At 38.4% G+C, this 12,952-nt stretch overlaps 1 protein-coding gene across 1 annotated transcript in view; it reads left to right on the top strand.

Moving 5' to 3' along the window:
- Positions 1 to 12,952, top strand: part of NELL1 (NEL-like 1 (chicken)) — a 251,715-nt gene that overhangs the window by 184,931 nt on the left and 53,832 nt on the right. Inside the window, exon 13 of the mRNA XM_009875157.1 lies at positions 8,268 to 8,363. Within this exon, the coding sequence (XP_009873459.1) occupies positions 8,268 to 8,363 (96 nt within the window). The remainder of the gene's footprint in view (positions 1 to 8,267; positions 8,364 to 12,952) is intronic.

Here is a 12,952-nt window from a genome sequence, read left to right as displayed (position 1 = left end):
GAAGAGTGAATTTAAAGACCGTATACCTCTTAAGTTAGGGTATAATCCCGCTAATGATGTGCTGGATGTGTCTGTGGAGTGTGGAAGGGAACTGCAAAACACACAGAGCTAGAAAAGCATTTTTATCTTGTCTGAATATTCCGTGTACTGTACTAAGGTCAAACAGACCTAAGATTATATCCACTGTTGATTGAATTCATTTTTTTTCCAATGAGTTCAATGAGATTTGAATCAAGGTCTTTCTAAAGTTGTGATAATAGGTCAGGCAAGGGAAAATGCTTCTATTGTGCTTCTAGAACATGGTTCTTTATTGTAAGATTGATTAAGCATAGCTGATTTCTAAAGAAACTGTAAGCTACACTATCACAGCCAAAGTGGAAGCAGGTCATAAGTTTCACATCTTTTCTTTCTTGCTTGCTTTGTAATGATTGCAGGTTATTTTAGGAAAGTGTTCCTCTGTGTGATTCGTTTTGATAAAGCCACTGTACTTTAAAATCCATAAAATTACAATTTATTATGTCGGTAAGTATAACTTATTCTATACCTGCTTGTTTTTTTTTTTTTTTTTAAAAGAGGGAGTATAATAAGCACATTGAAAAGGCACGAAGAAAAACTCTAATAATATATGTCATGTCATTGCTCAAAGTAAATATTAGTTTGATTTTGCAGTTTTAACCATTGACTTGAATTTTGAAAGATGATTTTCATCTGGGTTGTGGAAGTATTCTGCCCTATTTTGTCGTGCTTAGTATTAGGTTGCCAGACAGACAGCTGCAGCTGACTTAAAATGGTGCACTAAAAATATTGAAGAGTGTAGCCTTGAGGAAGCAGGGCACTAAAACGGCAACAAGAATATTTATTTAGCACAGAATCACCTGGTGATGCGAGAGATGCTTTCAAACGTGCAATATATCACAGGACAAATTTTATTATATTACTTTTGTCTCTTACTGCTTCTATTGATCTTTTTCATATACATTTTAGAAAATTGTCACATATCTTTCCTCAGAGCCATAAAATATGCTTGACATCAATAAGTGTTTCACATATGTCTTTTTATCAGTAAAGTAGAACAGACAGATTCTGTCCATTCAGTATGCTTTCTGAACTAATTTAATGAAATAAAGTTCGTTTGCCCATTAGGAAAGATTTTAGGTGAAAATGTGTTGATCAAGGTGGATAACTTACACGTTCCAAAATAAGTTCCATTATTGGGATAATACGAAGGAAATTGTTAGTATTTATCATTGTGATTCATTGTACTAATTTTAAGGGGTTGATGTTTCATTTTTCAAAAAAATCTGGCATCTCCAGCAAAATAGCACTTGAGGCCACCCTGAAAGCACCCAGATGAATGGCTTGCTTCTTGAGTACAAATGGCCACAACTTGATTACATGTCAGTCAAGCAAAACACCAAGCACCCAGAGAATTTAACATCATATAACAGCAAAGAAAGGGCCCACTACTAAGAGCTCAGTGCCTTCTGAGAGATATGTTCAGCCTTCCACATTCACCTTCATCTTAATTTTGGAAGTGCTGTGTGACACAGCACTGGGTACTTGAAAAGATTCACTGCTACATCAGCTAAAATAGCCTAGTGACAAACTCTACAATATTAGTTCACCACTTCAGTGAATACTATATTGTATGCAAATACACACACTCTCTCTTACACAGTATATATGTATGCCTGCATCTAATATCTTTGACATAATGTCTTCCCAATATATTCATTATTCTTTATAATCTTCCTAGGTATTTTCCTGTTTTGCCTTTACTCTCACTGTGCATTGCCTCCAAGATTTGAAATAATTCCTTCATGCTCTTCTGAGTCCTTTGAAAAAGCCCCGTCTCCAAACCTTAATTCTGAGTTCATTGATCTTTGTTCAGACCTAGCTCTAAGTACTACCAGAATTTTGAACTTTGACTATACTAGGCAGCCAGTATGCTAATTATGTTCATAAAGTACCTGTTATATGCAAAATCTCTAGAAATATAAATCAGGAATAATAACTTTATGATCAGCTGTTAGAAGATGTGAGATATATAGGCTCCTCTTAAACTGAACTAACTGTCATACGTATCACATGCAATCTGAAGCACAGATTAGGTGAGAAGCCACTCACAACGGTGATGAACTGCCCAGCTTAGGATTTGTCTTCCAGTCTCAGATGTGTTCTCCTCCTGATTGCCAGACTGACTCCCACTCCCCTTCCTGCTCCAATACGCGGGATGAAAATTCTACAGGACAGTTCTTTCCTGCTAGATTTGTCCTTCTGTGACTCCAGCCAGCTGTGAAAGGACTCCAGTGGCATTTGGCAGACTTTGTGTTAAATAAGTGGCACCCTGTATCCGATGGATGTAGTTCACTGAACCAAGAAGAGTTTTGTAGTTTTATAGATGATAGCATCACAGTTGAGGACAGAGAAAAAGCAGAACCTCTGTTTTTCCCTTATATTGTTTGTGTGCTTTCTCTTTACTTTCTCAACCGTCCTCTAAACCCGCCTCAGCAACTGGTATCATCTGATTATTCTGGCATTTGGCTCACATAGTTGGATTGTTATCAACTGCGACCTTGTGCGTACTTGGCTGAGTAAATTCAATCAGCTAATGAAATTGTGGTCATTCCATCAATTGATTATCAAATTGCTTGTGTAGTTCAGCTAGCCCATCTCTTTTCCAAAGCTGCACATTTTTGTTTACCCAGGCAGTCTGTGCCTCAGCCTGTCCTTGCCTTTCTTGAATGTCCCTTTTTTCACTTGCCGTGCATATAATCTTTGAGTCTGGCCAAATACCAGTGGACTTCGTGGTCATTTTACTGGCCACGCTGTTAAAAATAAACCAGTAAAAAAGCATTTCACAAGTACAAGAGGAGCTGGTATGACTTTCTCTCTTATGCTGCTCTGTGTAGCAGTCCCAGATACCTACTGATTCACAAGGTGAACAACAGTGATATTAATATCATGATGTTTTACTATAGCTTTATAGAAAATTTATTTTTTGTGTATATCAAGAAATAGTTAATATATAGCTGATTTATTTAGGAAGGTGACTTTTGTATCTCATCATAGTCAAGTAACTTTGCTTTAAATTTGTGGGAAATTATTTGTTTTTCTTTGTGTTCTTATTTTAGTATTGTTATATATTTATAAATATTTGTTATTTTATTTTATAAGAATTACTACATTACACTTGAAAGTCAGAGGTATTTGTTCAACATGAGGATTCCATGCTGTAGTACCTGCTCTTCTGTATTAGCACAGTGAAGTATTGTACTGTGCCATCATACAAAAATTAGAATAATCAAAACAATTGCTTCAGCTCTGTAGGAAAAGAGACTGGAATACTGTCCTGATTTGAGCTAAACATAACCAATTCTGTTCAGTGATTTTACTTTTCAACTCAGTTTCTTCTAAGAGGCTGCTCTTTCTGAAGTTAACAGCATGTTTTTGCAGACAGCGTCTGCTACAAGGAGTGGTAACGCCTGGTGTTTACGGTAACTACAAGGACCAGGACGCAGAAAGGCTCTTGCTGATACTTGTTACTATAGTGACTGAGGTCACTGCTGGATCTTGTGTGCCACACTGGGAGTGCTGGGAAGTAAAAGGGGTCACAAGGAAGTAAAAGGTTGCACCTCAGGGGAGGAATGGACAGGACAGGTGACCAACAAGAGTATTCCATTCCATATACGTCATATTCAGTATAAAGCTGAGGGTTCAATACCGATTATTTTAATACAATATTTTAATTATTTACTAAATAGTACTATTACTGTTTTATTAAAGCTGTTTTAGTTTCCTTTTCCAATCCATAAGTGTCTCTGCCTTGTTCCCTTTCCCTTCACCTTTGGGGAGGGAAAGGGCTTGGACAGCATCTGTCAGTGTTTAGTGGCTGGGCCAGCCCTAAGCCTCAGCAAACCCAACCTGTCCAGCTTTCCCTGGTTCTTGTAAGCAAGGGGCTAGGAAGAGACTGCAGTTTTCCATAACAGACAATACAAAATATTTGAAGCTACTGTTGACATGCCTCCCTCACACTGGCTGTCTTGTGCATTACAGCCTTTAGATCTAGGGAGGAACAAAAGAAATTTACAAAAATGTCAGACAGATTCCACACTTTGCACTTCAAGAGGCTCTGGTTTCGCTAACTTCATCTTTTCCTTCCTGGAAATGTCTGTAATAGTCTCATTGGGAGAGGAGGTAACTCTCTTTAGCTGGACAGGCAAGAAGAAACTGTACCCCATAAATACATAGGCAGTGGGTTTGCAGCTTGTGCATGCCCAGGAGCAGGGCACCAATTTTGTGAATACTTTCTTGCTGCTTTGTGGAGCTCTGCAATTGAGACTTCCCTGTCCCTCCAACATTAACACAACAATGACATATCCAGCAGGTTTATAATTTTGCCTGTTTCCATTCTCTACAAATCCACCATCAACAAGGACATGCATCAAAAACAAAACCCCTCCTCTGCAGAGAAATTATGTCTATTTAAGAAAGATCTTTATATGGCTTTTATTTCAAAAGAAGAAATCCCATTACCATCACAGAGATTTGTTCACTTTGGCAAATGCCTCCTGAAATCAATAGATTCTGCTTCTTTTACATACAGAATACTGAATAAGACTCTTAACGATGGAGGTTTACCCTCATAGACATTACCTTAATGGCATCTTCACTTAATTTTCCTGATAAAACCTTTATTGCAAATTCAGTAACCATTCTCCTTTTTAAAAAGGTTGCCAGCCTGCACATAACTTCGGAGGAAGGACCTATTTATGGGAATACATTAGCAAAATACAGTCCAGCTGTGATTTATCTTTTGTATATTAAATCTCTTTGATTAGCAGGGAGTCTACAATCAGGGTTTATAACTTCTAGTTTTGTGGTCTCCATCCTCCCCTCAAATAGAGGATTGGTTTGGAAGAGTCTAAACCACAGTGGAGGTCTCAATCCCATAGCCCATACTGTGTATAACAAAACATAAATACTAAAGCAGGTAGTTTCATGAGAGTGTGAGCACTTCAGTTGATTTACTCTTCAGTCACTGAACTGCTCCCTGTTGGGTCCTCTTGTCTGTAAGGCATAGGTATAGAAGTGATATAAAGATTTTCCTTAATTAATCTTTTCTGCCAAGGGTGTAAAGGAAAAATGTCATTGTTGGACGGGAATGAATTTTGATAGAATGTTGTAAAAGGCTTCAGCCAGAGGCAGAACTATTAGAGAAAATGGTTCAAATAAGTGAAGTTTGGTAAAATTGCTAGCAATTGAAACTGAGTTCCTATGATTAGAGGTATGGAGCATTCTTAAAATGCAGAGTCGTGCTATCAGTACTGCATATAATACTGTGAGCTCTGTTTCTAGTAGTTAAGGAAAGTAGCCTTTAGACAAACTTTCTGATTTTTAACTATTTTCTGAGATTTGTGGTTTTGATGTTCTTACTTCCTGCAAGCCTACAATGCAAGAATTAGAGGATTTGTAGAAGAACCATCTGGGGAACAGCAGGATAATCCTGGCACTCTTCCTTGGGGTTTTCTTCCCTTGCCTAAAAATATGAGAGTGAAGCACCTCCTTTAAATCCACCAAAGCCTAAGCAACAAAGAGAAGCACAGCTAGTCTGTGTTGCAGAGGACTTAGCAGCTTCTGCCAAAAAATTGAAAAGAGGAATTGAATTCTTTCCTTCTCATTGCCCCCACCTTCTTCCTCAGCTTCATCCTCTGATGTCTGTGTAACAGGCTAATGCCTTGGGTGCCTCCTCGTGCACTGGGCTGTTCACAGTCCCTTCTCACAGGAACCTGTAGTACAGAACTTCCTCAGAGTGTCCCTGTACAGATACTGTTTGGTGTGTGTTTGTATTTTTGTTTGAAGTTGCTTAGATGTGACACGTAAAGGATAAGGGAACTTCATATGCTTGATAAGTAGGTGCGAGCACATTTGGATATGCATATCGAAGGTGTGTTTCGATATATCTGAAGAAGGAGTAGAAGGATGGAGTTTTGACCCATGGCAGACATCCCTGTCTTTCTCTCCCAGATGAGGATCATGCTTGGCTGTGCCCGTAGATGTCAAGACCTGGCTGCTGCGCTGACATAACACAGTTTTTGCACTAATGGGAAAATCTTGTACACCATCAGCCCTGTCTCATAAGCCTTTCTCTGTTAGTAATCTTAAAAGGGAACAGAAGAAAACACAACCTTATTGTGCAGGCCTAGGAATAGGATTTATTTTAAGAAGCAGACATTCCACATTAGTAAGTTGGTAGTATCAGTTATGTTGGCAAAGAAAGTGTGTGAGATCTGAAGTCCTTTTACCTACCTGTCCCTGTCAGCGCTAAAAACTTTAAATGGATACTCGTGATTGTTGTAGAGAGTAAACATTTTCTGATTTTATGCCCTTTATGACTACTTTTATTTTAAGAACCCTGCATAGTTCTTTCCCAGTGCAATGTGGCATGTAGCTTGCGGATGAACTATTTGCTTCTTTTGCCAGTATTTTTTTTCCTTTTATGTCTGCTTTGCAACAAATTCAAGTTCTTTTGATGTCATGCAGAAATGTATTACTACTAAACAAAATTCTCTGCTTACTCTCAATTTCAAGCAAGAAAAAAATGTAGATAAAGAATTTCACTTGTGCCTTCTCTGAGTATGGTGAGACCAGAACTGAGCAAACATTCTTTCAAGAGCTCCAGAAGGAATCTTTTGAGTCTCATCACATTTTCATTACATTTTCCAGCTGCATTTCATACTAGTACTTTCAGCTTCCTGGACAGGTATACTTTTCTACAAATACTTATTGACTGGTTTCAAAATAGCTGTATTTCAGAAGACACCCATATGGGGTGTGTGCGCTGATGAACAGAAGTGTTACTGGGCAAGAACTATGCTTTCTCCACACTGCTGCCTTGTGCCTGTCGCAAGAGTGTTTGTGATGTTCTACTGCCATATTCTCTAAACCACTTTAGTGTTGTGCTCCCCGCTTGTTACCCTTCGTAAAACAGTATGGCATGCTCCGAATTGTACACTTAGAGAAAGGCAGATAAGCCTGCCGGTTCAATCAAGAGAGGTGATGATACGCTTTTTTGCCTCTAAGTGGTTAACAATTGCAAAAAGATTCCTTTTAATGCTTAGTGCTTTATTAATTTTATTTTTCTTTTTAGTGCATTGGAAAATAAATCTTAAGCATTTCTTCTGTTATCTGGCACTTTAAGTCTTTTCATAGCATTTGTAACATCTCTTTGCCAACACTCCATCTGTGATTTTAGCTCGCAGGAAACACTTTGCAGTTCTGTTATTATCTTAGATGCAGAGAGCTGCTGTTTAAATATTAATTGTAAGTTCCCTCATAAGTGCAGTCAAACCCACTGAGTAACTTCTGAAGTTCAGTAAATATCTAGGAGAGAGTGAGGAGTGTGTTGAGGGCAGGGCCTGCTCTTAGCCTTAGCAAAAGTCTAACATGAGTTAACAGTACAAAATAGGTCATGCTCTGATGCTTGCCTTTTTTTTTCCTTTCCTTACCTCGGTTCTGTTACTGGTACACACACAACAAAAAGAAAGAAAAAAGAATAACTTCGGGTATACTTTTTGCACAGCTTGTGGACTTCCTGCTAAACCTGCTATAAGTGAGAGGAACCCCACACGGTGCTCCCAAGGAAAGATGAGATCTATCAGGTGTCTCAAATCCTAGTTAATGGACAAATACACTTATAAAGTACTGGTGGATTGCTCTGTCAAGAGTCAAATCTCAGTAGAGGCGTTATCTTGTGGCTGAGCTCTTCTCCTCTGCTATCATTCATGAGCCTTACCCTATTTCATTACTTGATTCCACAAAATGTACTTTACACTTAAAAAAATTATAATTATTTTAAAATATAATGGGTTTATAGATATTTCCTTAAAGTGTATTTGACAGAAGTGAGGAACAAAGTAGTTGACACCATCTGACCACTCTGCTTCCTTAGGTCAGCAGAGCATTGCAATTGTAATACTCATATTGAGCGTAATGGAAAGCAGATCAGCCCCATTAAAATCGTACATTATATTTTCCCCTCTGTTCTTCTTCCAGATGGTTATTAATCTTTTATTGGTGAGGTGGTTTGCCTACGGTCTAATCTGAGATTTTTTTCCTCATGTCGGTTGAGTTACTTCTCTTAGTGTTTACAGGTGGACTGAATTTTAATATGTTGAACCTGTTAATTGCTTAAGAATTCAGATGTTTTTCTTAATATCTTGCAAACCTATAATATTTTAAATAGTACCCATATATTCCTTTTTCAGCATTCTGTGAAGAAGGGTGCAGATATGGTGGAACCTGTGTAGCCCCTAACAAATGCGTCTGCCCTTCCGGATTCACAGGAAGTCGTTGTGAGAAAGGTAAAGCTCTACTGAAACACACCTTCTTTTTTGGTAATGAGAAGTATGATATGCTGACTTAAGAACTAACCATTTTCCATTCATTCATTCTGCTTGATTTTTTGCTCTTCATTGAAGATATGCCTGTTCCATAGCTGCCTTTTCCTAATTGAAATTAAACATGAAAGATTTTAGACAATCAGGGATGTATCTGCTTCTGCTTCCATTGGACACTTTTAGTTAATTAGAGGAGATTGCAAATAAAAAAATATTTACTCCACTATTTCCTGTGATGCAAACTCAAGGATACCTGCTGCATTTTCTGAACCTGTTGTGCAAATTAGATCAGAATTTGTGTTTTTGCTTTTTGCTTACACTTCTTGACTTCAAAAGATCGTATTTGTTTCTAAGTCACTGAGGCCACCAATTTTCATAGAACCAGAGCCTATTCAAATATACCTTACCAGTGATGATTTGAGTCTGCCTTTTCCCAGACTGTTCCCATTTCAAGATTTGCTTCTGACAGTCTCACGGGCCCACCTTTCTTTTTGTTTCACAGACTTCTGGTTCCTTGTCCAATTTAAAGGAGAAGGAACCTTGGGATTTTACAAATTCCATGTAGGACTCTTATTAGATGCTTTACAAAGCAGATTTGGGATTCCATTCTGATCATTATCTTCTGAGGTATTTCACTTAAATAACCAACTGATAGAGTTTTTTTCATGGCACGTTTGTTAATAAATGTTTTGGACTTGCCTTTACTGGTGGAAATAAAGTGGATTGTCAATGCAGATTGCATTATGGCAATATGAGTAAAAAGGTGAGTTATTTTTAAGGAACAAGAGCAACAAAAAAAAGTAGAAAAAGCTCCCAAACCTCCTGACAGTAAGTACCAGCAATATGCATGAGGTAGTAACACAGGAAGTTCCCGCCACAGTGCCCTACCCACCATCACTCCCCAGGCTCTAACTTTGCTGCTACTTACCTTCTCCCATGCAGAATTTGCTCATTCCTTTCTAAAAACATCTGTTATTCAGAGAGAACAGTAGGTTGGGAGGGATGCGGGACACTAGAGGTGTGTTATGTGCAGATATGGTGCTGCAGACCCAGGATCTGCACTGCCTGAAGGTGCCCTGCCTGTAGGCAAGCTTTCAGCTTGACTGCCTGTTTCTATCACCCCCGAATCTTAGAACTGTCTTTTTACTTATGGCTGTGAAGGGACTTTCATAACCAGAACACAGAGTCTTTAAACTGTTGAAGTGGTGGTTTAAAATTGATAAATGGATGGCATAACTGTTGTTGGCTCCTATGTTTTTCATGGCTTTTGTATTGTTTTGATCTAAAATATGAGTTAGCACACCAAGTAATGGAAACATGGTACTCTCATTATATCAAGAAATTTAGAGGTAGATGTCAGAAGGAGCTACCTTCTGTGTGTAAAATCTATACGAATTGAACTAGAAGGAAGTTTATTTTTTTTCTTTGAAGATGTATGGGATTTACCAGTATGCTATAAGTCAAGCTGATGGTGGTAACTTTGAGAAATCTAAAGTGCAAACTGGTTGGAGAATGAGCTGGACTTTGTGTATGAGAAGTTGTTATGTTTTAGTTGTGTTAGCGGGTTTGAAAACTTCAGCAGATGTCATATGCATATTTCAGTTGCTAAGGGCATATCAGATCTGTGGGAGGAGAGCTTCGGGATTCTGAAGGTGTGTGTCCTGGAAAAAAAAGCAATATTCGGAGTAGAAAGGTAATGAACCACTTTTGAAGCAGGTGTCCTTTTGCTTACCTGCTTACTCCCTGAAGATGTAGTGCTGTCAAGAAGAGGAGACAGTTCAGTAAAGGCTTCCCTCACAGTTTTACTGCAGTTTCCTGCACTGTTTTTAGAGGACATCTAAAGTGTTCAAAAATCGTGCTTGTTTGGCTTTGGGAGTTTTTCCCTCCTGTTGCCTGCAACGTTAGAAATAAGTACTTGGTTATATTTAATATACGGTAGCACTCCCTCAATCATTATGCCATGGACCAAAGATGGTGAAATGGTGGGATGTCACTTTAAATCAAAGCTTAAATATCCCTGGTAAAATCTTGTCTGATGGAAGCTCATGGTGAACTGATGCATATCAGAAGTAAAATGATGTGTTTTGGTAATGTATTCTATTCGCCACGGTGCATTAAAAAATGTCCTTCAAACCGATAACACAGCAATTCCTTATACATTATTTCTGAGCTGAAAGGACTCGTCAGCAGCTAAAAACGGTATGACCCAAATTGGTTTCAACATCATGTAAAGGGTAAAATGAACCAGTAATTAGAAATGTTGTTGAAAAGCAGGTGCATTTACTTCTGAATATGAATCATATGTTACTCATTGTTTCTGACTGCCTGGTTAAATGATGATATTAGGTTAATTAAAAATGCAGAGATATTTGAGAAGGATAGGATTTATGTTGGTAATTTACTCAGGTGAAATTAAAATACACATTTAAGGCTTATGTACAAATACATAATTCAACATGCAGCTAAGAACTACCTCTTGCCGTTTGCTTTGCCTGAAATGAGGAATCATCGTAATGGTTGTGGGGCCGCCTTTTCTTTTTGAAGGTGAACTGCAAATTTATATCCAGAGATGAGATACTGTTCTCCTTCCATCCATTCTTTAAGATGCTATTTCTTTAAGTGTGTGCTAGATGCTTCATATAGAATTTTTGTCATTTTTGTGTTTAGGATCTGATTCTATCTTCTAATAATTTTTTTTGTTTTCTTTTGTGTTTAGCTGGCCAGGCTGAAATCACTGATCTCTGTGATCATTTTTTGTGGTCATATTTAAGACAATTGCAATATCTGTACTGGAAAGTTTCTGTGTTAGAATTTTTGCTGACATTGCTGTATGGTTCCAGCATGTACATGCCTGATGGCTGAGCTGGAGACATTCATCCTTAACTGTATGTAACACTGCTGGCTTAAGCCCAGGTGCATCCTTGGCAGGGATCCCGATAAAGTCTTCTGAGAGACATTTTGGCGTGCAGAGAGGAATGCAAACACAGTATCTGTGAGACTTGTTGCCAGCATGGATTCAAATGCCCTAATTTTCCGTCCAGTGATATTTTCTCCATCTCACATTTTTGCAATGGTAAAAAAACCCAAAAACCTCATTATTTATTGAACTGCTTTTCTCTCTGTGTTGATGAGCCACAGGTCAGTGGAGGTTTAGTGCTGGTTTTGAAGTTGGATATGCCATGTGTGTGTCATGAAAAGGAGGACATTTTAAGAGGATTTTTTAATAACAGTTGGCAATATCGGGAGTTGTTGTCCAAGAAGCCGTGTATATTATCTTCTCTAGTCCTTTGGGTAAAACTTCCTGCAGTCTGTATTCCTTTGGACCCTATGAATAGAAAAAAAGGTAAGAAGTGTATTTCTGTGTGCTACTTCTTTGATTCCTGAGCTGGATCAGACTTTAGATTTGTAGCTATCAAAGACATTTCAGTTGAGGAACGTAGTTTAAAAAAATAAGTAAACAAAAAAGTAAAGCAAAGCAGAGAATGAGATTTTCCACTGAGTACAGTAAGCTAAATGTCAAAACTTCCTACCTTTTCTGTATTTGTAAAATACAAAGCAAAGTTTATTTTGGGAAACAAACCAGCAGTGCAGCTGTGGGCACAAGGCTTTGCCCAAGATGCTTTCTAAAGCCTTTCATTTCAAGGTGAGGCAAAGCCAGTGTAGTGGGAGATAGGAGGGGTAAAGTGAATGATGTTTAGTTTATTACCAAAAACAGTGGTTGTGGTTGATACGACACTCCTGAGGATGTGACAGATCGAGAGAAGGCAGACCCTCCAGGTGGTTGAGGTTACCCTATTCCATTTGCTGCCAAGCTGTTTTCAGCAGTTGCCCCAGTGGTACTTACCGCAAAACGGCAAGGGGTGATATCTTAATGTGATGGAAGAAACAAAGTTGTCATATGTAAAGATATCAGGGAATAGATCAAAGAATATCTGCTAGAAAAATCTGATTAAGAAAATCTCTGAGGATCAAGGGGACATCTGTCTGCAAAACAACAAGTAACTCTCAGTAGAAGAAAAAAGTTCTATCTCACATTGCCAAGCCAAAGAAAAGTGAAATCTTCCAGCCCAAGGACACCATTCATCCCCACTATGGCATGGGGAGACTGGACTTCTTTTTGTAGTGCTTACACTCTCATACACCGTGAAAGTTTAATTTTAAAAGCCAGAAAGAACACTAAGCAGATACTGGGTTTATTTACAAGGGATGGTTTTATGTTGCTCTACAGTTTATTTATTATGTTCACGTGTGTGAGTCTATGTATTTTTGTCTGTAATGAAAGAAGGCTTTGCTCTATTAATCTTTTATGTTAGCTATCATCTTGACATTCCAGGTAACAGATGGTTCTAATATTCTAACTTTTTATTATTTGTACGACTTGTGGTCATATGTACTGGGTTTGCATGGCAAGGTTTTGGTAGCAGGGGAGCTACAGGAGTGGCTCCTGTGAAGAGCTGCTGGAAGTCTCCCCCATGTCCGATAAAGCCAATGCCAGCCTGCTCCAAGACCAACCCACCACTGGCCAAGGTCAGTGACGGTGGTAGTGCCTCTGG

This window comes from Apaloderma vittatum, unplaced genomic scaffold, assembly GCF_000703405.1.
Source record: "Apaloderma vittatum isolate BGI_N311 unplaced genomic scaffold, ASM70340v1 scaffold11538, whole genome shotgun sequence".
NCBI lineage: Eukaryota > Metazoa > Chordata > Aves > Trogoniformes > Trogonidae > Apaloderma > Apaloderma vittatum.
This window is presented reverse-complemented; position numbering and strand designations above follow the sequence as displayed.